General features: G+C 39.5%; 2 protein-coding genes across 5 annotated transcripts; both read right to left on the bottom strand.

The window, feature by feature from the left end:
• Positions 1 to 3,552: 3,552 nt before the first annotated feature.
• CLDN12 (claudin 12) lies at positions 3,553 to 12,016 on the bottom strand. 3 transcript variants are annotated; one of them, XM_058832285.1, is made up of 3 exons: positions 11,886 to 12,016; positions 9,573 to 9,640; positions 3,553 to 7,522 (listed from the first exon to the last, which is right to left on the bottom strand). In XM_058832285.1, the coding sequence occupies exon 3, from the start codon at positions 7,498 to 7,500 to the stop codon at positions 6,763 to 6,765; it is 738 nt and encodes a 245-aa protein (XP_058688268.1). In that variant the 5' UTR covers positions 7,501 to 7,522; positions 9,573 to 9,640; positions 11,886 to 12,016; the 3' UTR covers positions 3,553 to 6,762. The 3 variants fall into 3 exon arrangements, with proteins under 3 accessions (XP_058688268.1, XP_058688269.1, XP_058688270.1); XM_058832286.1 differs by lacking the exon at positions 11,886 to 12,016 and adding an exon at positions 11,732 to 11,879; XM_058832287.1 differs by lacking the exon at positions 11,886 to 12,016 and adding an exon at positions 11,656 to 11,813.
• Positions 12,017 to 12,882: 866 nt separating this feature from the next.
• Positions 12,883 to 25,872, bottom strand: GTPBP10 (GTP binding protein 10). 2 transcript variants are annotated; one of them, XM_058833178.1, is made up of 10 exons: positions 25,696 to 25,872; positions 25,070 to 25,258; positions 24,885 to 24,976; positions 23,749 to 23,893; positions 21,150 to 21,223; positions 20,164 to 20,216; positions 16,313 to 16,420; positions 15,743 to 15,820; positions 14,692 to 14,815; positions 12,883 to 13,948 (listed from the first exon to the last, which is right to left on the bottom strand). In XM_058833178.1, the coding sequence occupies exons 2-10, from the start codon at positions 25,207 to 25,209 to the stop codon at positions 13,719 to 13,721; spliced, it is 1,044 nt and encodes a 347-aa protein (XP_058689161.1). In that variant the 5' UTR covers positions 25,210 to 25,258; positions 25,696 to 25,872; the 3' UTR covers positions 12,883 to 13,718. The 2 variants fall into 2 exon arrangements, with proteins under 2 accessions (XP_058689161.1, XP_058689160.1); XM_058833177.1 differs by having other exon boundaries at positions 25,070 to 25,263; positions 25,696 to 25,871.
• Between the last annotated feature and the right edge of the window lie 219 nt (positions 25,873 to 26,091).

Here is a 26,091-nt window from a genome sequence, read left to right as displayed (position 1 = left end):
AAGCTCAGAGGCATATTTCATCAAATCATGTTGTTTTCATGCTATATGTCTAGAAAGACCTTTTTGAATTCTTTTAGTGAGTTTCAAACCAGTAAGTGTTTGTGATGTGTTTGAATCTTACCGTGAGTAGTGAAATTCTCTCTGAACAAATTCTGTTCTGCCAAGTGTTCAAGATCTTCTATAGCAGCTCTGAGTAGATTAGTGCTGGGAGCCTGAGAGAATTACAGCTCCCAGGGGAATTCTCAAGTGAGGCATGCAGCCATCAACCACTAAGATTAGTGGTTCTCAGGGTTCTCATAACTCCTTGGCTAATTAAGGTGCAGCCACACAGCGTTTGAAAGTGTACATGCAAACTAACTGGGACTGCTGCAGCTCGATGAGTGATGAGCTCCCTAACAGCTGACACAAGGACGGCTGAAAGCCCCACCAGCATCTCTGCTTGGCCACAGTACCAGAAACTTGTGTTGTGGCTGCCAGTGTCCCCAGTGTGCCACCAAGCTGGCAGAGCCAGCTCTTTCCCAGTTGTTCAGCTGACTTGCCCAAGTATTTGCATGGGAAATGTCCTTACCTCTGCACCTGCAGAGGTCAACAGCATTTGGTCAGAGTTGCAGTAACAAGTTAGATCTGAAGGTGCCCCCACCACAAGCCCAACAAAGACCAGAAAGGTGAATATGTATTTTCATGACTGGGCTTGTATTCTCAAGGCCTTTCCTGTGAGATGTATAATTGAATCAAACAGAATAGGCAGCAACAGAAGGCAGCTAAAGTTGTGCAGTCTCACTTACCTGAAGCTGCACTGTAGAAAACATGTCCTCAACTAAGCCCATTTTGTGAAAATATAATTCTTTGTCAGCTGCTTCCCGAGATGAGAGTTTTGCCAGGAAATTCAACCTGTCTACAGAATGCCATAGCAAAACAGTAGAACCTGAGCATTTTAGTGTAGCTGACTTGATTAAAGAGTCAAAACAGTGAAATCATAGTAATCCATGGTGCTGAGTCTCTAGAGATAACCCTAAACCATTCACATCTAACCTAGAATGTGAATACCTAACTATCTGGCACTATTAATCTACTAAAAAATGACCTCTTTTCCTTACTAATATCATTACCAGTTTCTGCATACATTTATAATCTAAAGCAGTGTGATCTTCAAATTTGATAGAATTCAACTCCTTTTTGTGCTTCATTACCTTTTCTTTTCTTGCCATACTGTCTTTCTGTATGAATTAGGATGAAAGGAACAAAGGAACAAACTTTGAAATGTTTTGAAACATGATTTTTTTTGCCTTGCTAATGAATGTGTTTTTTCTCCAAATGCAGCATTTTTCAACAACTTCTACAGTTGATAAACACAAACCACCTTAAAAATTTTTCAAATTAACATAATCTCTCTTATTCAAATTGCTCACTAAGTGAGAAAAGAAGGGTATCAACGTAAGGCTTCATGAAGAATCAACCTAAGACTGACATCTTGCCCTTCTTCCACTCACGTACTCCCACTACCTTCCTTTCTGTTGGCAGAAGAGCTTGTGACCAGGAGGCAGACCAGATTAGCCACCTGGGCTGAAAACTAAATAAGCAGAAAAGACAAATAGCAAAAGGAGCAGTAAGACATGATTTCATCTCCTGGTGGCAGACTATATTTACATCTGCTTAAGCCCATAAAAAAATCATATGCTGAAGCCTCTTGAATAGTAGGTCACAAAGGGTCTACAGTAACATAAGATAGATCCAGGACCTGTTTTAGGAAACAACTTATTTTTTGACGTAACTTCTAGTATTTATTAAAACGCCAATGTAAACTTGTAAATGATCTTACACATTTACTTAAAAATATCCTGTGGCTTTGACAAGAGAACTAGCACAGTATCAATGGTTACAGACCCTCTGACTGGTGGAAGAGCTGTAATATGGAGTGATAAGACCAGAAAGACTGATAGCAGCAAGCTTTGGTGCTGAAATGTCAGCCTTGGCAGCGATGGCTGCACTGCAGGCAAGGCATATAGCTAGGAAATGCTACTGAGCACTTGGGTCAATGTCTGTGGTCCCCAAGGACACATACTGCCTGGGCAGTACTTGCATGCTGTGTTTTCCAAGTTTGCTTATATTCCTCTGGGAGTCCTGGATGTCAAGTGGAGTCTATTCAAATACTTAGAACTTTCATTACATATTTTTCTCTTTGTTAGAACAGAAACTAGGACAACAACCCTGCCTTGGAAGTTCAGCTGTCTCTCCTCAAAACAGTCAATAACTTATACCCTACAGCTCACCACAATTTCTGCTGTCCTGTTCTCAGCCTTTACATCTTGCAGCTGCCGCACCCAGAAGACAAGGCTCAATACTGCCCAGCCTAGTACCTGAGTAACCAAAGTGACTCTTTGGAACATAGACAAGAAGCAGTTTTGAAAACAGCAAGAACTTCTTATCCTCCAATGACGCCTCTGTATGTCCGTCTTGATGAGTAACGATGCAGCAGTGGAACAAGAAGCTTACAGGAAAGCACATGCTGCTTCTGAGGTGCACTACAGCTCAGTAGGTACATGAAGGGATAAGTAACATTACACACCTTATGAACCACACATGTGAACCCAAGTCCTGTGAAATAAAACAAGGGAAAACACTGCCAAGATATTTGCTTCCAGTGAGCATAAATAGGTGGGGTAGTTTTTTTAAAAAAATAATATGAAAAAAATGAGTCATTCCCACATTTTGGGAGAAACTGAGTTCTCTGCATCCCACTATTTATGCCAACATCCAACCAGCCCCTAGCTTTCTGCCAGCTCATAGAGAGAGGAGGCCTGTCTGAAAGTGACAGCAAAGAAGGAAATTAAGGAAATTGCTGAAGCAGAGAATATAAAATCATTTTTCCACCCCCTCAAATGAGTTGTGGTACCGACAAATTCTTTTTACTGTGCCTACTCTACAAGAACAGTTCTCATACAAACTATTTCCCAAAACAGAATCTCCTAGAATGCCAGCAGAGAAGACTAGAAATCCTGAGGAATTACTAGCAAGTCTCACTCTATTCTGCAAAATAATTCAGGTTTTGTGAACTTGAACTATGGTACCAGCATTTTAACACTCAAAGGGTTTTTGTGTTTCGCCTCTTAACAATGGGGAAAGGCTCAGTACTGAGTCACCATAACGCTGCTGAGCTGTAGTAGCCAGCAGACAAGAACACAGAAGTGAAGCACCAAGAACCACGACCATCCTTCTGGACTGCCACAAGTCCCTGGGATGCCCAAATGACTTTCACAGGTCAGGAGGCAGCATATTCTCCAGCTGACAGCACATCCAGCACACCAGATGGAAGGGCAGGAGTTTGGCTTATCCCCCCTTTTCAGAAGGGTTAGTTTGGGGTTTTGTGATGCTTTCAAAAATTATTTTGTTTTGCTCAAAGCAGGAGTCCTATAAAATTAGGCAACTAAAATGCAGTATACGCATTTTAAACGTGTTAAGGCATCTGAAAGTCTGGTGATCAATATCAAAAGGTAAAGTCTTTCATAATCTAGTAGCTACTGTTTTCAACACAATTAATCAAAATAAACTGCATCTGTATGAGACTCTTTTATTAAAAATACATATCTTCTGTTTCACATAAAAAGAACCAACACTTAACACAATTTAAAGAAGTTGGACAGGAACTACTTGAAAAAATACAGGTTCTTGTAATCCCAGAGCACCCAACCTTTAGTGCACAAGCTACAAATTAAAATCTTTCTGTTCAAGACCCAAAGTGCTTGTCCTGCACACAGCAGTGCCCGAGAAGGTGCAGCTGGTCATAGGTAGGGCTGCAAAGTGCTCCCCAGAGGCTGCTCCCTGGCAGACATACCTGCAGGATACCTGTGTTCTCTCCCAGTCCAGGGAGCCCTGTCACTCCCCAGCCCTGGTGCTGGGCACAATGGCAACCTTAGCAAAAAAAAATGTTAAGAGTGGCACTTGGCTCAAGTGTCACAGGTTGGCCATCTCTTTCTGTAACAAAGGAAATACAGCACAGCACTTCCAGGTAATTTCACTTAGGATGCAGCAGAAACATATTAACAGCATTGACAAAAGAAAACCAGCCGTGCTTCGGTGATAGAACATGATGCAACAGTCTTTTTGCTAACTAAAATCTATGCTGGAATCCATTATTTTCTGGAGCCCCACTTTTCATAACTCATTCATGTCTGACTTTTGCAAAGAATTTTCAAAGCAATGAGTTATCAGCTTAGGCAGCAGCAAATACTAATTAAAAGTTCTGTGCATAAAAATCAAAATCAGAATACAAAAGAGCTGTCAGAGTCATCTGCTATTAAAGTGCACAGAAAACAACACTGGCTAAACTTATATTCTTGTAGAAAGCAAGAACAGTTTGCCAGGCTGTCATTCTTGTTCTGGAGATGCTGAAAATTCAGCTCCTTTTAAAGTCACTAAGAGACATATTCATCAGCTCTTAAAAATGATCGAAATTCTCTGCAAATTCCGGCTCAAAGAGTGTATCAGACACTGACTGTAACATTTACTGGCCAGCTCATAACTGGAGCAAGGCACAAAGAAGAAAAGACTGAAGTGATGCAGAAGCAAGATGATGTTACATCACAAACCAGTGGCCCCTTTGCTTTGACCTTACAAGGCATTAAAGGATACAGGCAGCTAAACCAGCAAGTGTTGGACAATCAGATTAACAGCAAAACAAAGTTCAGTTTTGAAGAAAAAAAAAACTGGCTTGCATGTCATTACACGTGTTCTAATCCCACACAACTCATGATCTGTTTAAAAAAGATACTTCATACTCTCATACCTTCTAAACCTAAGAGAGTATTAAGCTCATCTTTAGGCCTCTAGAGGCATATCTCCTTATGTATTCTTTATTGTCTACAGTGTTAATTCCTTAAGACTGTTGTTTAATCAAGCACTGTCTTAAAGGCCTGTCACTTTACTGACTATGCTAGGAACTATGATAGAGATCAGCTTCCTCCCTCAGTCCACTGAAGTCTGAGATCTAAAACACAATCTTCGTTTACATACTGTTATTTCACAGATTTTAACAGAACAAGATTTGCTCAGTAGAGTATTTGTTTCTATTTCTAACACCTAGAGCAGAAAACTAAATGGTTTTCAGGACCTTGGATGAATTTTCAGAACTGGAATTAAAGAACTTGATTGGATTTTTTTTAGAAAAACAAATTTATTCTGGGATTAATGAAATGCAAATACCCACTAAGCTCCAGAATGCCACCAATCAAAACAACTTTCCTTACTGGGATGACATTTTAAACATTAAGATCTCAATTTACCAAAACCTGAGAGAATCAAATGCTTCCCTTATTATAGCACTCTTCAACTCACTGTCATCAAATTTTCAAGTAATGTCAAAGCCCATATTGAAGAGCTTTGATCCTGAGGGCTCACCTGCTGTTCTGCATTTTAGAAGGCAAAAAGTGATTTAAAAACATCCCAGGTTGGGAATTTACAATCCCTCCTCATCCTTGTAGAGCTACCAGGTGAAGCTCACAAGTTACTCAAAATCTCATTTTACGGAAAATAGGAACTGGAAACTTTCTGCATTTATGAGGTGGCAGCAGGGAAAATAACTGGATTTTAAAACAGCTGAATTTGAAAGGTGCTAAAGAACAAGGCTGAAAAGGCTGAGTTTTAATCAGTAATGAAATAAGCTGCAGCATGAAAAGTCCATCAACCATAAAGAACAACTCTGAAAAAAACATGAGCTCATTGTTCCTTGTATATTCACTTTTAAAAAATATGTAGATAAAAAAAAATCTCTCCCCAGGGTTATAATTCCCTTTTCAGAAAGAAAGATGCTTGTATACAGTGTTTCAGAAGAATCTTTCATAGTCTTCAGAATTCTTTATGATTTTCCTAAACCTTTTTGCTGTGACATTTCTCTCCAGAACTGAACACTTTATATCCTACTTGAAAATCCATTCTTAAGACGGCTTTCAAATAAAACATTCAAGGTTCTAATTACAACTTTAAAATACTACTGTTTTTTTGTTTTAATCACAAAATAGATCTAGTGAGTTTGCTAACTTAGTAAAAAACAGACTAGAAATAAAATTCACAAAAGATTTCTAGCCTCCAGTAATTCACAAAATGCTATTACAGCACAGAACAACACTCTTAGTTAAATCAGTTTTATTCCTTCTGATAACTACTTTGAAAATAAAGGGTAATTCGGCACTAATTCTGTTACAGATGTTCCCAAGGAGGCATCTGTTTGTGTGTACAGCAAAAACCAAAGAACCGTGCACAGAACTGAATTAGTCTCCCAAACACCCTTTTCAGACATCACATATTACAATATGTAGTCTGGATGAACAAGAAACTCAGTGAATCCCCTACACCCAGTTCCATTGCCTGCATCTGGACAATACACAGGTGCAGGGGCCTTAAAATGAGATCGGAATCTAGGAATAGCTTATCAAATTTCAAAGAGGTTCAAACCTGCTTTGAGATCAGTAAGTAAAAGGATGGATACATACAATTGTTAGTGTACTGTTCCAGCATTAGCAGCAGCTTTGACTGTAGTGAGCTCAGAGTAAAAAAAAAGAAAAAAAAACAAAAGGAAAGGTGGTCAGGAAATAACAGACCAGAACAGCAACAGACTTGCTGAACTCAGGTCTCCATGGCTTTGAGCCTTGGGAAACTTAACCTTGCCAAGGATTATGCTCAGTGCGGGGCAGGCAGCACAGAGAATCAAGCCTGCAACTTTCATGGCTTGAACGAGCACAAGAACTTGGCTTCCAAGGCTTTGTCTCTTTAAGATGAATGTGTCACAACAGGAATGTCAATTTCTACACCAGAGAGGCGAGAACGTGCGGAGTAGGGCTGAGAGGCATAGCTGTGCATGCTGGGGGCGTGGGAATACAGAGGCTGCCAGAAAGGAGAAGGGAGGCTTTTGCATGCACAGTACCACAGGAACAGCAAAATGGAAGTGAAAAACAGACCGCCAGCACTGGCAATGGCAATAAATACAGAGATGTCAAAGCTGAAGATAGGCTCATATTTTCTGTTCAGGTAATTGTTGTAAAAAATTACCCAGATGGACGGAGTGAGACAAATGGCACAGGCAAGCAGGAACAGGAGGCCAGCCACGAGATGGCAGCCCGCACTGTTTACCAGGCACTTGGCCAGTTTGACGTTTGGCACGCTGGACACAAAGGCTGTGTTACACATGCCAATCATGCAGAGGAACAGAGCTGAGACAGCAGTAAACATACTCAGAGGAAGGGCAAACTGAAGAACACGCAAATCCAGCTGATCGACAGCCGTGTACCACTGTGGGTCATAGATCACACAGTCTCTGCTCCCATCAAAGCGCGCACACTTAATCCAGAGTCCAGTGTAAACCGTCACATTCCTCTCATTCTTGTTGTATGTGTACAGTCTCATTTGCCTCCAGTTTGGAAGCAGAACTGCTGCAAGGAGCCCAGCTACTGAGGCTGTTCCACTGAGGAAGGCCAGTACGGTCGCTGCGTGAACATCCCGGCAGCCCATATTTGCCCACAGAGGTTGTTTCCTGCAATTAAAAAGAGAAATATAAAAGAAAACCACGGACACAAGACTGACTTTAGTTGATTTGTGCCAGGTTAGTAAACTCAGATGACAGCTGGTAGGCACAAACTCTGTGGCACCTTCTTTGTCTGACACACTTAAGACAGCGGTAACACCACCATATTCACGCTTTAATGAAACATCAGGTTATTTCACAGACTGTTATGACGTCTCAGCTGACAGACTGCTAAAGTCACTGTGTTCAAGATGAGAAAGAAGCACATTTGAATGTGTTAGTCAACACAGCCATGATTTAAGCATGATTTAAGTTCACCTGCCTTAAATTGGCAGCTCCCTGTCTTTAGTCCAGATACAGTATCAGAATGCATGCTCAGTCCTACCATACTGCTGCATGAGTAAAAGGGAGTTCCTTAAAATCTACATCATTAAGCTGGCAAGGAATGCATATGGAGGCAGTTATATAGGCCAAACTGTTGACAAGAGCTGTGAGATAGCAGTGGAGGCTCTGCTGAGTAATTCACTATGAGATTTTCAACAGCAACTAACAGTTCTTCCATACTACTCTTGCCTTTCAGAATCAACTGTCCGAGCGCACAATTACTGAAAACAGATGGATTTTCAGCTTTCTACTACACCTTCGACTTCAGAGCAAGTGTTAATACTGCTTCCTTTTTAATATAACCACTGTCTGCATACCTACTATAGTCTCTTGCCTGCAGAGATGATGAGAAAGTCTTAATGATGCATCTAAAACAAACAAAAACAAAAAAAACAAAACCAAAACAAAACAAAAAAAGACTCAATTCAAGTTATCCCTTCTCTGCATGGCCAAGTTGTTTTAAAGAAGCCTAATACATAACAGGCACTGAGCATTTACCCCAGAGTATACTTGAAGCTGGACACTAAGAATTACAGTATCTAAAAATGAACAGATACTTTACAAATTCTCACTGCCATTCAGTTATAAACTCCTCCTGAAATTTCTTCCTAATTATACTGCATGTGCATATCTGTCAAATGCCCAAAGTCATAAACCAATTCCTTAAGTACCAGAAGTTCTGCTTAAGGCATATACAAGTAACTGAGTATCTGTATCACAGAAAAGTTATAGACATGGTTGCAAACAAAAAGGCAACTGGATCTGATTCCTCACTCTCCTTTTATACCTCCATACATCCAATAAACAGGGAGCTCCAGTTTTCAGATAAGGAATGCCCATGCATACTGGGAATACACTAAAAGCATTATCAAGCCATATAGCTAGCCAGCATCCTATTGATTTATAGACAAATAAATGAAGTTCAATTTGTTTCCTAAGAAGTCATTAGGCAATTATTTTATGCCATCTAACCCTGAGGACTTGCACTGGAATGTGGGCACTATTTAAGTGCTGATCACAGTTTTGTAAATAAGCACTCTGGAAAGAAATAATGACAACCACATTTATGGTAGAAACTATCTTATTTGTCAAAAAGACAGCATTATATTGTTGCTAAGGACAGCTGAGCGTGGGCAAGCTTCTCTTCCCAAGGCAGTAAACTTTTCAGATGTCAGGTCATTAACAGGATAACCCCTGGGTAGGGGGACCAGAAATATTCCACCATGATTATTTTAATATGATGCTTAACCCTAACTTCAGTAAGGTCAAAACAATCAACTTACAAGAAAATGGAACTATAGCAAATGAAAATGACAGGTAAATCTAATATAGCATCAAATTTTGTTCTCCTCAAGCTTGATGGTTTTGCTCTTCCATAAACAGCTTGCCTTTACCTGGATAAAATTTCCATGCAGACAGGGCAGACTCCAAGATAGAGCTATATGTGAAACAGCTGGAATAAACACGACTGACCATTTTCAGAAACCTGCTGCTTCTGAAAATTCATTTGCAGTAGGAGATTACTGCAAATAGGCAAGTTACCCACCATCCCTTCCACCAGGGGAGACCTATCCCATCTTGCAAATACTGATGGCTTTATGACTGTAATTATAGCTCAGATGAAGACATTAACAAAACAAGTTTTGTCTTAATTAGATGGCTTCAATGTACTTACCAGCAGTGTCCTCAAATCAAGAGAAACCTTAGCAACTTCTACAAGTAGGAAAAAAGGTGTTACTGGAGCTAAGAAACAGAACAAAGAAAGAGTCAACATCACATTTGTTCCATGCAATTTCAGCAACAGCATTTACACTGTAATTCAGGAATTAGGAATATCAACTATGTTTCCATTAGGCCAACTCCATCACCTACAATTTACTCTTATTTAAAAAACAAAACTCAAACTACTCTTTTTTTTTTTTCTTTCTTAATTTTTTTTCTCGAGAGCTTATTCTCGGTCTATTCATCTCAAAAGATTAGGGTACAAAAAACTGCTTTCCTTATGGGCGTTCCAAGACAAAGCGTTTGCATTCAGAATTTTATGTTTTAAGCAAAAAATCTATAAGAAGCCATACAGAATGATTACTGTAGATGTTAGGTTCAAGGCTGCACTTAAACAGCAGTGAGGAAAGGCTGCAATGACTATTTAATGTCAGAAAACAAAGCACAAGTTCTAAATTGTTTATACATCTTGTGGGTCTCTATTCCTTCCTGCCTTCTACACGACGGTTTCAAGGAAATTGGAGAAAAACAGGAAACACTAGTAATGGCTTTCCAATGGCTGTCAAGCTTTTCCAGAGGAAAAGCTCCTCTTGTGGATTTTCTACACCCACATCTAGGTCCCAATATCAAATCTGCAGGTCACAATAGGTAATTCACTTTACTACTGGACAGCATGGACCTCCAAGTATGTCAGTAAGTGACTGTTAAAAGTTACAACCTAAAGGCAAGTTTTTTGGGCTAACATATACAGAGTTTATTCTAAACTACCCATATCAAACACTGAAATATTATAAAATTCATATATGAATTGGCTCCATCACCTACAAAAACATCAAAGACATTCTTCTATCAAACTATCTAGGCAAGAAAGAGACTTTACAACACAGTCATGAACCCTGATTTTTTCACTAAATGAGAAAGAGGGCTTCAGATTTGGAAACTCATTAATATGAATGCTACTGCATACAAGACACAGAAAAGCAGACACACAGCTTGGAGCAGCAGCTTTTGTTCACTAACATTACTGACAAATTTTCAAGCTTTCTGTGCACTTTGCAGCTAAAGCCAAGATAAACACACAGATCTCCCTCTGCAGGTTCACACCCATGAACAACCACAACAACATAATTAAGTAGAAAATTATTACAGGCAAACAAAGCTGTCAGAGGGAGCTGTGCCCAGCCCAGGAGTCTCTCCCATTAAATGATGAAACCTGTGTTGTAATAAACAGATACAGAGGAGCTACGGAATATTCCCCAATACCCAACTCATTTCTGCAGACACAGAGTTTCTTTTGGTTTTCTCTTCCTCTCTTTAGTCTGTCTGATTTTACTGTCTATCCCTGGTGGTGCTGAACAACTAGGGACCTCAGCCTCTTCTCAACTAGTTGCCCAAGGGAAGAAAGCATACTTTGGCCAGATAAAACCCTGCCTTGCCTTAGATTCTTGGCTTCAGCTTCTTCCATCACAAGGATTTCAAAGCTGTACTGTGCAAGGCTCTTATATCTGATCCTCAGAAGTTACCAGTTCTAACAGCACCCCTTAATAGGGACAGATTTTACCCCCTATTCTAAAGATGCATGTTGCTGTAGCAAGAGATGTTGGCTGAAGCTGACAAATCATTAAAGACCCACAAGATAAAATTAAACAAAAAAGACATAAAGGACATTTACTACAGACATAATTCAGAAATGAGTAAAAGCAGCTCTGTTCCCTTGCATGGCCTTGAGAAGACCACGGTGTGGGAAGCATCACTGTTTTGTAAAGATCTCTAGGAGAGAAGTCGCAATTTATAAATAAATGGTTTTCCAAGTATCCACAACAGCATAAGCAGTTTAAAAATTTTTATGAGTTTCGGGAAACTGGCTATCAGAAACTGGAGGCCTAAAGCTCTCCAGTTTTAAGGGACTGGTTCAGAACCAGTACCACCACTCTTTTTTTTTTTTTTTTTTTTTTTTTTTTTTTTTTTAATTCTGAGAATTAATCATGCAGTTCCACGTTCTACAAAACTCCTTTTAAAATTAAATATAGAAGTACCGGGTTAGAATTAACGATCCTAGCTACACAGATTAGGACTTCCAAGGAAAACGTGCAGCACGAGTAATAATTTTACCGACTGAATCGGAAAGAGCAGCTGACGCACGGAGAGAACACACAGAGTCCCCCCGGGGAGCACCGACCCCCGCCCGCGACAGCGCTCCGAGCCTGCCAGGTTCGCGGGGGAGCCGGGCAGCGCCGCGGGGCCCGGGCCGGCCGTGCCCGCTCACCTTGCCGCCGCGCAGAGGAGGCGCCATGGCCGCCGCTCCGGCCGCGGAGCCGCCGCGCTGAGGGGAGGCCGCGGCCGCGCGGGGCCTTGTGGGGCGGCGCCGGCGCAGTGCGGGCCCGGCCCGGCACAGAGCGACTGCCGGTGGCCCCGCCCGCCCGCCCGCGGCTCTCCGCTTACCGCGGAGAACTCCGCTGCCCCCGGCCCAAAACGCCGGTGCTCTAAAACACGTCCCTCCGATAAGCCGGCTATAACCGATAACCGCAGGGCGGAGGAACCTGACTACTACAGGCAGCTACGGCCCACGGCGGACAGCTCCGGTCAAGCCATGCTGGCTCTCCGTCCGAACACCCCCCACTCCCTCCTTTACGAGTTAGGTTAAGACCGGTGTTCACAAAGTCTGGAAAAAACAAAATCCTATTTTCGGCTATGAAATAGCCTGCAGAAAAGGAGGCTCGGGGGTGATTGTATCACTGTACAACCCCCTGAAAGGAGGCTGTAGCCAGGTGGGTCTCCCAGGCAACCAGCGACAGGGTAAGAGGACGTGGCCTCAATCTGTGCCTGGGCAAATTCGTATTGGACATTATGAGGAATTTCTTCACAGAAAGGGTAATGGGCTGCCCAGGATGGTGGGGGGTAGAGGTGTTTAAGGAAAGAGTGGATGTGGCACTGAATGCCACGGTCTAGTTGATAAGGTGGTGTTTGATCTTTGGTTGGACTCAATCTCACAGGTCCTCCCTAACCTAATTGATTCTGCAATTCTGTAAAATGGAGTAGCAAAAATTATGACAGCTTATTCTTAGCCTTAGTGAAAGCATATTAGCCCCAAACACAGTAAAATCAGAGGGAAATCACAGTAAGAACCAGTATCAATGATAAAATAAATGCATTATGAGATACCATACCTTTCTTCCCAGTGACTGCTTTAACAAAATTTAAAGCAGGGTATGATACATAAATTACAAAACAAAACTAGACCAAACTAGAAGTCTTTGATGTACTCAATCTTATTCTGCTTTACAATCAGTTTAATACCTTTAAAGTAAAAAACACACTGACAATAAAGGACTTCTAATTTTTTTTTCAGAGTAAACTCTAAGTGTGCCTTCTTGTAATACAAAATCTAAAATACTAAAAATTTCCAAAAATGTATAGCTCTGTCGAGAAGAAGCCATTTTTTTCACCAAAACGTAACATAAACCCAACAATTCCATAAAAGGAGGGAATCACAAATTGAGCATGGGAATTTGGAGTCAGGATTTATGCAACTAAGATGACTACAGCAGGCACCAGCAGGTGTCAATAAAACCTCCAACATTACAAATCAGTCTTGCTTTTTGTGCTCCTACAAGTCACTTCCTTGCAGTCATTTATATGTGTTTTCCTTTAAATCCTTAAAACAAACAAAACCCCTACAATCCAATGCCTGTCACAATAGGAGAACTGGTTCACCTTCGAAGCCCCAGACCGTGGAAAATTCCTCCATCAGAAACTTCCCTTAGTTCTTCTAATGCCCACAGGACATGAAGAGTTGCTGAACTTGCTCTTTTGTGCAAGTTACATTCCCTCCATTCCTCTCACTTGGCAAAAAATATTCCAGGGATCATCAGTTGTTAAGCAGTGCTCTTGAGTTACACATACTTTGGTTTTTACATTGTTGAGCTTTTTAACCAACATAAATAAAGAAAACTTGCCCCTTTCCCCACTGTGCCCTACCCCAGTGCCCAAACAAATGGAGGGAAGCAGGCAATGATGGAAGAGGGAACAATTAAATGGCAGGTCTGCACAACAAAGGCTTCATGTGCATAGTAAAAATATTAAAATGTGCTGGATCCATTCAGGAATGCCAGCTTCTATTCATTTGTTCTTCTTTGGAAGTTTGTAAAAGCAGGAGTTTCTTTTTCCGATACTCTTCATTCACCTCCTCTGCTTGCTCATCTATGGATTTTCTTAGACATGTTTTAAGTTCCTCAATTCCTTCTCCAGTGTATGTAGATATAGGAATCACCTCTCTGAATTCAAGAGTATTTGCTGGAATCATATCTTCCTCTAGTAAGTGTAAGAAGTCTGAAAAATAGTAGTGAAAGAGTTAGTACAATCCCCAAATTCTTTATCACTACAAAGCCCATAAAATCCCATTAATCCCATAGAAAATAAACTTCAATAAATTACAGTTATAAATATAACTACAATTAATATACATATTATCTGCTCAATTAGTCTTTTAAAATATAGCTAAAAAATCTCAGAAGACAAGTGCTAACCTAGCAGTTATACCATTCTTAATACTGCCATGAGAAGACTCTATACACTTCCAATGAGTACAAAGGAATCCCAAGTTGCAGAATATGGGAGAGTACAGTCTTAAGCCTTTCTGGTTTCTACACACTCCAGGGAAAAGAAAGCAATTCACCCCAATGTAACTGCAAGATTGAAGTAAACCTACAAAGACCTGTCCAGATTTTTCATGTGTTTAGGCCAAAGTCACATGACAAGTGGTTTATATGTCAGCATCTGTATGGGGACTTCTATGCACGTTATTCTTCCTCCAGACACCGAGACTGGAAACTCTCCCATATCATGGCTGGGAAACATCATCTGGATGTCTCTATTTTATTACAATCCTTTCCCAACAGTGAAGCCATTAAAAATGTATATAAACAGAGCTCTAAATGCAGGAAGTGATTTTAAACATGTTCAAATAATAAACAGCTGACTTCAGTTTCAAACACCTCTCTGCCAGTGCAGAGTTATCCATATGAAATCTTACTACTACTTTTGATGAAAGTTACTGTTGGAATTCCATTTACCCTGAGGATTCTCTAGTTGTGTCATAAGTTCATCCAAGTTATCCTTTGCACAAGGCAAATCCATTTTATTAATGGCAAGAAGTGCAGGCTTTGTTACAAGTTCCTCTTTGTACAGCTCCAGTTCCTTGAAAGGAAAGCAAATTTCCTTTAGTAAGTATTTGTCATTTAACAAGCACTACTTCAATTTTACATCTTGTCTTGCTTTTGTTTAATTAGCCTTTCTTGCCCAAGCGGCTGTGAGTTTGACTCAGGTGCTCAAGGCTGATATATTGAAGAACAGAAAAAAAACAATATTCCAGTGATTCAGTAATTTTTTGCTCAAAGACAAATTTCAGGTAAACAAGCCAGCTCATTCTGAAATGCCCTTTACAAAAAGAATGAGAGTTCTGTTTTTTGTTTATTCTGACATCCATGAACACAAAATCAATTTCAGAAAAACTTCAGATCTATAAAACATGTAGGAAAATAATTTGGAGAATGTTATAATTCTTAAACATTTTAATATTAGAAAATCACAACCTGAATAAACTAAACAGCAATACCTGAAATTTAGAAGATTTATCAACTTAAGTCACACAGTTAGAAATAAATTTTAAATTACATAATATGAATTATTTTAATCAGAAACATAGTTAAGAGATGAAAACAGTGAATGTCTGCAAAGCTGGGGCCTGATGTCTTACCTATGTTAGTCTATGTAGTAAGGGCATCAAGGCAGGGCTTTAAGTGTAACCACATATTTCTATTTCTTAAAATGCTACTGGATTGGGGAAGTGAGAATGATGTGTCCTTTTACCTTTACTGTAGGAAATATCCCACATGCTGCAGAGATTAATCAATTCTATTAATAATTATGTGATACCCAACATAAACTAGAGTGGTTTAACCTGGACAAGTAAAAATAAAGACTTCATAATTTTGGAGAATCTCTTTGTTAACAGGCCTTGCATTGTCAATCCAGAAGACACCCTGACATTTGAATGTTTCTCAACCAAAGCTTTCTTGACTCAACATGTAACTACAACTGTCACATAGGAAGATGAGAACTTACCTTTGTTAGAAGCAGTATCGTTTCAAAGGCTGTTCTGAACTGAGTCTTGACAGACAACTGAAACCCAGAAATATCAACCTGAAAAAGTTACACAAAAAGCAGTTTTGTGGTGTAAAATTATGTTACAGTATCAAGGTACTTTCTATCAACTACTTTGCCCTGGAATGCCCATGTGTTCACTCCTGGGCAAACAACACACTGCAACTATGCAGCAAAGAAACATCAGAGGCTGGAGGTACAAACTGGTTATTTCTTATACAGCGTTTCTCAAAGGTCTGGTTTTTAAACTTATTATGGGAATCTTACAGAAAACAAACAAACAAACACATTTTTGTTATGCTTAGAACACATCACTGTTCTAAATTAACTGGAAATTTTCAATGATGAATTCTATTTAAGAATTTATCATTAGTCATTTGAGTGCTCCATTCTGTAAACAGAATTACAGCTATATTTACGATAATCATGCAAATTACAAATTATTTGAGAAATTCCAACAACGTTGCAATTAAGATGTATTTTATTTATTGCACATTGATTTCAATAAACTGTAAATTTTATTTAACTTACAACTAAGAGAAGCTGTTTAGTTCTTTCCACATGTTTGAGAAATCTGTGGCCCATTCCTTTGTTTGCATGCGCACCTTCAATCAGTCCTGGGAGATCAGCTACTGAAATCTAGGAAAACAAAAGTTTCAAACAAAATACTTCTAGTAAGCAAACCCAGGGACTTTAAACTATAAAGTGACTATCATTTCACATAAACAAAAGAACCCAGACAAAATAATATGCATTGGCTGTTTCAATACAATTACAATCTATCATTAGACACATTAAACAAAATTCTGCTATTACACAGAGCTGGTGCTCCTCACATTCCTCCTATTTTTTATAGCTGTCTGCAAAGTATAAAATACAGGATAATAATACCGCAGCCTCAGCAGAGATCTTAGAAAAATTAGCTATTACCAGACAATAAAACAGACTGTGAAAGGTGAGCAGGTTAGGCTACCACATTTGTATAGAATTCAAACTGTCACTAGAAAATAAAATAATGCCTGTTCCTTGTGGCTACAGAGTATTATTATTCCAAATACAAACCCACTTAACACTGCTCCCCTGAGAAAGAGAAGATACAAGAATTTGACTTCAGTTCTTCAGCTCAAATGAGACTTTTACTAATCAATCAGCCAAAGCCCAGCAAAGACTACCACAATGGACAGGGACCTTGTCATTTTCTCTGCTGTTGAGAGGGCTGCTGGACAGCTGAGGCCAACCAAAAAAGAGCAGGATGATAATGAAACCATCAAAATAGCTACTCAGTAAGTCACAGAAAACTAAGACAGAGAAGTAAAGAAGAGCAAAGGTAGGGTCTTCAAATCTATCTAATGCCCATTTAGACAGCAACTGGATTAAACTGAACAGTGCCCAAAGCCAGTATACCATAAAATTTCCAGCGTGCTACTTATTGCAGAAGGGGGCTCAGATACTCTGGTAGAAAATATAAATGCTTCTAGTGCTAGGTTTCATGATCTGGTACTGAGACTTGAAACCCAACTCTGCTCAGATCCTCTACTTTTATATCTTTTTTTTCAAGCAGTAATGACAGACAGCACCAAGAAACTTGCACCTATTTTCTTTTTTATATTGTACTACGATAAAATGAGTAAATTGTTACATATCTCTTCAAAAATGTCAATGTTCTGTAGGAGAAAATGAGTCATTGTCCCTTGAGTGATACAAGAAAGACACCTCAATTATTGCTCTTAATTACATTGCTTATGTTGTTTTGGCTCCAGCAGCTGCAATATGGAGAGTACTTTTGTTGGAGTCTGAAATACAGACTGTGTGCCCTTGCTTTTAGTGTTTAGTTCTGAGATTCAAGAGAACACCTAATTTCATGTTATATGAAATTCATGAGCATGTTTTCATAGTAATACATGAAAACAAATGCTAAAGTTAGATAAGAAAGGTAGGTGTGTAGATTAGAAAGTTTCTTAAATCACTGGGTAAAAAAGTAGTTTAGAGAACAGGAGACAAGATGGAGGATTTAGGGTGTTGTCTCTTGTCCTTCTTCTTTCTTCTTCATGTTCTTCTCCTGAAGGTTTTTGGGTAATAGTTAGTAATTGGATAGAAAATGCCGCAGTGCATCACAGAGGTGATGGGTCATTGGGTCATTAAGAAAAATAATATACGTGTCTATTGTTAATTGGGTGAAAATAGGTATAAAGATAAAAGAACTGCGTAATTCAGGGCCATTTTGTGTATCAGACATGAAGTGTGCCACAAGGCCTTGTTTGTACCATCAGAAGAAAGAAATGAACCAAATTGCAAAGATTAACCTTGTAACCAGCCTGGAGAAACCTGTTAACTTTTGTAAGGATCCTGCAATAAACACGAGAAACAAGATTCTAAGGAGCTCGAGAGTTTACTTCAAATAATGAAGATTGAGATAAGTGGAACTCCCCACCAGGGAGGATCCCAGAAGAATTCAGCCCAGAGAAGGCTGGGGAACTATAGAAAGCTGTATTCACAGAGAATTCAGCCCAGAGAAAGCTGGGAAACTATAGAAAGGCTGTATCTACAGAAAATTCAGCCCAGAGGAGGCTGGGAGACTAAAGAAAAGATATATCCACAGAGAACAGAGCCCAAAGGAAGCAAAGAAAAGAGAGACAGAGGTAACATACTTTTACTCCTAGAAATTCTCCATGATCACAACCCCTCATTCCCTCAACTTTAGAAAACAGGAATTTTGTCCATATAGTTCCTATACAGTACCCAAAACTGGTATAAAAACCATGAACTGTAGAAATTACCAACAATAAGGATCACTGGCTATCACAAAAAGACTTCAGAAAAGAAAGCCAGGAGAACAAGTGGATCTCTTGCTGGAGAAAGATACACCAGTATGAGCAAGAGATCCTCAATCATGGCAGACAGTTTTTTGAAAGGGCTACGCAAAATCCTGTTTATTTTCAGCATAGCCTTCTAGGATAAGCTACCCTAAACTAGAAGATAAAATGAATACAAAAAAAAAAAAATCCCTTAGAAATACTGCATCTCTACAGGGAAACAGACAAACTAAACTTATCTTCTTTCCTACACAGCTTTGTTGAAGTTTGTTAAATGAAGGTTTCAAGCATCAGCTACTGAATCTCCCTAGCATTATCGGTTCTGAAAGCAAAAACAGTAGTTTTTTGTCTTTTCATATCTGAGGGTTATGTTTTTCTGGTTAACTCATCTGAAACCCTTTTATGCACTCGCCTTTTATCTTGAAAGTGATGAGTCCAGTGCTGCATGTATCATACACTTCAAAAACAAAGTAAAAGCACATCAAAGAAGATTCAAGCTTGAAGAATGAAAACATTTGCTGCAACTTTTAAGTGAAGCTGGGGTCCAAAATCTAATAGCCTCTCTAGTCTCATTTAGCACTGGTTTCCTCCTCAGTGGATACTGCAGAAAGGATTCCAGGCACAATTATCTGACAACTTTTATCTGAAGAAGCTGGGTGGAACAGAGTTCACAAAAATTAAGGTGGTAGGGCCGTAACTCCACCAGTCTTTCAGAACTACAGTTTACCACAAAAGGAACTGGACCCAGGTGCCTCACCTATCAGGTAGTGCACTATCCTGGCTGTTCAGGTAATCACTATCACATCATACTATTTCAGTTTTTAATTAAAAAATCCAACCCATCAAACAAAAAAACACTCCTACACCCCAAAAATCAAACCAAACCAACAAAAACCCCACAAACACAAAAAAATGAAAAGAAAAAAAAAAAAAAAAAAAAGAAAAGTTAGAGCAGCCAATCTTGAAAGTCGTAACAAGAAGTTATGGTAACAGGGTTATAATCTCAAAACTCCCTGCCATTCACTAATGTAGACCTTCAGCTATTGGACAAATGTACCACTATTTGCATTCTGAAAATTACTCACTCAGTCCAGAGCTCTCTGTATAGGCAACTTGCATAAAATTTGCTTCTTCTAAATAAAAACAACAGGCTGGTCTCTGAAACAGTGATTTTTCTCAAGTCCTAAACTTGAAAGTGTATACAGCAATCTCAGTTCCATAAACAATTTCATACCTCTAAGATTGTAAACCAGGATTAGAACCACAGAAAGAAGGTAAGGGAAAATGAGAAGCTATTTATTAAAGCGACTTGAAATAAACTCTACAGCATAACACTGTATTTGGCTATGAAACTCTCCTATTATTACTTCATAAAACAGTACTTTTCCCACAACTCCTGTTAAGTCCATGTAATTGTATTTGACATGTACATATTATAGCTACACTTATGAAAATACAAGTTTTCATAAAAATAACTACAGTTTTTCATTCTCTTTCTGAAATTCTGTTAAGCAACAGAAATAGTCAGTCCATATAACTTAAACAATCAGAGTGAAGTTTCATACCAACCTGCTTATAATCCGCATACATGATCTTTCCTAGTTCAGGCTGTATTGTTGTGACTGTGACAAGGGGACAGGAAGAAAATAAAACTGGTTTTAACATTTAAAAAAATGTTAAAGTTACAAAACATTTAAATATTGTAGGACTTTCTCAGTGTATTCAAATTAAACAAATGTGCAGTAGCAAAAAAAAAAAAAAAAAAAAAGAGGACAAGGAACAAAGAGAAATCAAAATAAGAAAGATAAACATTAGATCATAAAAAATCCAGTGCTTCACCAAGTCCTGTCTCTTTCTGCAGTTCTGCTCCAGTCATCCCAAAATAGGAACAGTGAAGGTAGAGAAGTCTCAGACACAAAAACTATTACCTAGACTATGGATTAGCTCCCTAACAGGGATAAAACAATGAAAGGTAAAGTGCAATTGGACTCTTCAAACTAAGAAAAGGCTGTAGAGAATTGGGAATGGTGCAGAAAGGTCAGTAGGAATTATCACTACCTACACTCTTTAATTAAAGTAGATCAGAAACTAATTCTAATTTACTGATAGAAAATGAATAAAAAAATCTGTCAATTTTTCAGTGGAGAGATTAAAACCCCAAAATCTTATCTGTTGCAAGTGGTAGCAAATTCTAAAGCATACAAGATATTTGTGCAAAGGAACTTGACAGTACATATTCAGTAGACTGAGGATATTACACACCACGGAGAGTCTCAGTTGCAATAAAATGGGCTGAGGAAAAAATAAATGCTAAATAGACCCTGAATTAGTAGGTTGAAGCATTGTGGGGGTGTATACATGAAAAACTGAGGTGGGTAAAGAACTGGACACTGGGGCAGCAAGTATCTCCTTGAAGTATCTCTTATCATTAAAATGCCAGGCAACATTGCTATACCCTTTTCTTTATTATAAACCTTTATTATAAACAAGTCAGTGAAAAAGACTTTTTGCTCTTGGGAAATACTACTGCTCTAAAAATAAGAGTATGAACTTACATGCATAATTTGCAATCTCAGGTTTGGCATGAGAAATCTTGCTTAACAAGGATGACTTTCCCGCATTTGGAAACCTAGAAGGAAAGTCAGGATTGATACACTGAATAAACACCTATATGATTCCTGTATATTTATTTCCAAATGTTTTCTTTGATGCTATCAACTCATTTTCACGCTCATCTACTCAGACTATTTTTTTTTTTACAAAACAAACAAGACCCAGGGCATTATGATTTAATTTTTGACATCAAATCTGAATGATTTTTCTAAATCAAACAATGCTTCCTAAGGATGCAGGCAGGAGAGTTATGTAAATACATGTATAATATATTTAAGAGAAACCTTTCAATGTCACTCATACAGAAATACAGCATTACCATCCACACATACTTGGATTCACTCTTTAAGAGCCATAACTGATTTTGTAAATTATGCTTGCATTCTAAAAAGCTGTCATGCAAACCTATCTTCCCAGTTGGATTTACAGTCTCTTAGCATACACATCATGGTTTATCAAAGTCTACACTTGAAGTACCAAGGATACCTATGCTAGAGTTTAGCTACCATAGCAAAGCAAATATAAACTCTGAGTGAGACTGTATACAGACACACAGGTGCACAGTTTATGTGTGGATTTAAGGCAGCGAAGCTGTATGGGGGATCCTGAAATTAATACTAACCTGTTTTGTTACCAAGTAAGCCTGAAAGAACACCGAAGAGCTGGTCTGTGCACACCTGACTGTTGTAACATTTTCCCTTTACAAGGGATAGCTATACCTGCATCCTTACACAAAAGTGTTCCTTAAGGGATACACACCAGCTTTTATAAAAGATTCTTCACAGAACACATCTACCCACTGAAGTGGAAACCTAAGTTAAGACTGAAATTATAACACCCACTTGTTTTAAAGATTAACCCGAGCTGGAAAGAGCACAATAGCTTTGATACATGTAAAACTTGAAGTTAATCCTGACATCCAAGGATAGACTACAGTTCTTATTCTTAGCACTCCATCCAGAAAGTCCACACAAGACTTGTGTTCCAGTCAAATTCACAAATATTCATCATAGCCAGAGCGAAGAAAACTCTTTCTACAGACTGTGTAACTCAACACAGTCACAAGATACAAAGGCAGGTGTCCCACAGAAAACCAAATACTCTTCACTTGAATACATGGAGAACCATGGCCTGTTAACAAGGCTGGCACTATATTACATGCCTTTATAAAGGGGCTGTACATAAATCTTTCTTAAAAAAAAAATAAAACAACCTAATGACTCTTGTTATAACAGGGAAACTACTGAGTGCAGTTTTCATACACTCTGATGTTCAAAGGTGCCTTAAAGACATTCCAGAAGGCTACTCTGGTCATATCCTCAAGAGAGCACTTTGTTTCCACTGAAGCAGAATATGTTCTTTGAAGTTTAAATTGCAACCTAGACTAACACATCACAACCTGTACCCAAAATTGATGGGCCTTTCTCAAGTCTACATATTTGGGGTATTTTTTAACCTGATCTAATAGCAAACCACTCACAAAAAAGGTAAAAATAGCAAACACAAAGAGATCAAAGAACAACCACAAACTATTGCAGGCTGATTCATATTCTCAATAAGAAAATTATATGCTTCTCTAATTGAATGATAATGATTTTTGTATCCATTTTGAAGGCAAACTGTCAGCTAAAATACAAGATTAAAGAACCATCAGCATCATAAAACTCCTGTACTTTCACACTGAACAAAACAAGAAAAAAATTCTATCATGTAATTACTGAAGACCAATTGAAAATTATGTAACTTTAGAGAAATTTTATATTAACAAAATTATTTCTAACAACAACAACAACAAGTTAGAAAACCATGCTGTCTTCAAGCTTCCATTTTTTATCGGTATCTACCAACTAGACTATTTCCACCTCAAACTCATAATTTCATGTTTCCTATGTTTTTCTATTAATAAGGACAACAGGGCTGATTTATGTTAGCAGATGCTAAATAGAACAATAGTTGTACTACACTACAAGTGTAGGTTTTTGAAAGCTTTCTCCAAATATAAATATATTTATCTGCATTGCTATAAAACAGCAACATCAATATGCAAGTCCTACTGCTCTAGTTTGTAATTACTTCCTTCCAACATTACAAGCTGTTTTTTTGGGGAGAGTAGGAAACAGCCTTTGTTATCCACTTCAGAATTGCTACTGAAAGGATCTACTTGTGCCAGTGCCATGAAGTTAAACATGCAATATGCAGTGTTCTTGGCTCTGTTTTGCACCTCCTACCTACTAAATAAATATTGTGATAATAATATTGTGGCCATCACTGCAACTACTAAATACAATTATATTACTAATTATGTATTATCCTGGTTCATGAAGCCCCTCACTCAACAAAACATCACAAATACTTTCAAAATGTTAAAATTCATTTTAATAGCTTTAAACTCAATCTAATTTTTTCAAATTGCAAATAACTTACATGACAATGCAAATGCACAATTAACACTCATCATCCAAACTGTCAAATTTCTTTGAAATCAAATTTTAAATATACTACTTTGTTTTTTAATATTAGTTTTCAAATTACAGTACTTACCCAACTAAGCCAACATCTGCTATAAGTTTCAAATCAAGGTGAACAGTTCTCCTCTGACCTTTGCAAGGCAGAAAGTTTGTTGCCAAAGAGCCTCCAAGACCGCCACGAGCTGCTAAGAATCTCTCTCCTGCTGTATTAAGCTCTCCTGAAAATAAATTTGTTAGTGAAAAAGCACAATCCCCTGCAGTAGCTCAGCTGTTATTTTCCACTTAAGTGTCTCTAGTTATGAGACAATTTTCTGTATGCTTCCTGGCAAGAACTGTGCCCTCAAGGTCATGGTGATTTTCCTTGTTTGGCAACAAATGAAAGCTATCACACCCCAGTATTCTTCTGTCATACAGTCAAGTCACCTCAAGAAAACTGCAGACAGGCAAAGTATGGCCAAGATGGAGGTTCCGAACCTTTCAATATTTGAATTCAATAATGCATTCATAAGATGTGCCTCTTTCAGATGGTGCATATTTTTCCATTAAGATGCAGACTGTGAGATCTCCCTTAGGGTCAGAATAATTAGAACAACAAAAAAAGACCAACATTTGGATATCTTTACCCCTCTGATATGCCTGAATTATAAACAAATCTTGCAATACCTCAATCTAGTTAAACACCCAAACCAGGGCAATTTCAGAATTTAGTTTTAATTCTAAACAGTCTGAAAAAGAAAAACTCTGAGAAACTGCTAATGAACCATTGAGAGCTATTCCAAGAGTAGTATTGGAAGAGATCTTCCTGGTGAGTAAAAAACATATGCATTTTAAGTAATCTAAAATGTTGACATTCAGCAAGGATCTTTGTCTTTTCATAATTCATAAAGACACAGGGACATTTACTTGGGTTTATGGAGACATAATTTATGTGAGGTCATGAATGGTTCTGTGGAGGATCAGTATGGCTTCCAGCAGCAAAGGACTCATATGTAGTGATACAAACCAACTACTGCTAATTTCTGGAAGGGGTCCCTACTTTTCCAATACTTTTTACACTATATTTGTCAACTCTTTGGCCAAACAAAGGAAAACACAGCCATTTTTTGGAAAATGTGTAACCTTAAAACATTATAGTATTAGAAATCCGCTCAATGTTATCAATAAATGTGACAAACATTAGATACCTTAAAACAAAGCAAATGTTCTTACCAATCTGCTTGCCGTCATCATCAAGAACTGAAATTCCCAAAGGCACATGAACTTCACAATCTTTTCCTTTTTCACCTTTCAGAGCTGTAACACTGGGAAATATTAAACCAGGATTAGTAACTTAAGCTGACATTTTGCTTTCTGGTAAAGCTGTAAGTAACAACTCTCATTAAATAGATTCTTACCTGCTGTTGGCTCCTGTTCCAGCTACAAATCGCTTCTGGGGATATTTCTCTCTAATGTTCTTTAAGGTAGTCTTGTCGCGGGCGACGAACCAGACATCACCACCTCTTCCTCCTTCCCCTCCCAGATTAGGGTAACCCATTCCACCAGTTCCTCCTCTCACATAGACCCGCAAATTGTCTATGAAGTTGCTGTACTAATAAAACAACAGGTTCAACATCAGCTAATTACGTTCTGCTTATATTTCGCTTATAGAAATGTGTGAAAAACCTCTTGGACTGATCTTTCCCGGCAATAGATGAAACTTCCGAAAGCAGAGCGTAGTTTTTAATCAATGTTTGGCATGTCTTCCCCGGCAGCGACACCTCACGGCGCACAGGGCGGCGGGCCGGGCTGGGCCGGAGAGCCGCGTGTGCCGCCCCCCGGGACATCGCCGACGGGCCGAGGGGCGCCGGGCACTGCGGCCAGCACGGCTCGGAACGGGACCGGCCTGCGCCACCCGGCACCCGGGAACCCCCGGAGAGACCCCGCAAGCGGGACCGGACCGCGGCTCCCCGCCAGCCCTCCCCGCCAGCCGAGCGCTGCCTGCGGCTCCATCCCCGCCGTTCCCCGGGCCGGCCGCACTGACCTTCCGCAGCACCGCCGCGCCGCACCGCACCATGGCGGGAGCAGCCGCCGCTCGGGCCCGGGCCCAGGCCCGTGGCTGTGCACAGGGCACGGGGCAGGAGGGCGGGCCGGCTCCGGGTGCCGCACGGCGCCAGCAGAGAAGCGGCCGCGCTCCGGGCCTGCAGCCGCGCAGGCGCGGCCCGGCCCGCGGGCTCCCTCAGCACTGAAACCGTAACCTCGAAGGAGGGACCCGGGGCAAAGCACCACCTGGGCTTGTATCGCACAGTCCTGTGGAGCCGGCGGCTCCTGCTATGTCACTGGCTCTCTCTTGTCACCTGCTGGGTCTCTTGTCCCTTGGCTGGCGCCACAGGTCCCCGTACGCTGTGTAATGCAAGGGATTGGTGCCACTCCACGGCCT

This window comes from Poecile atricapillus, chromosome 2 (assembly GCF_030490865.1).
Source record: "Poecile atricapillus isolate bPoeAtr1 chromosome 2, bPoeAtr1.hap1, whole genome shotgun sequence".
NCBI classification, from domain to species: Eukaryota; Metazoa; Chordata; class Aves; order Passeriformes; family Paridae; genus Poecile; species Poecile atricapillus.
Note: the sequence above shows the minus strand (reverse complement) of the source record. Positions and strands in the feature narration are given on the sequence as shown.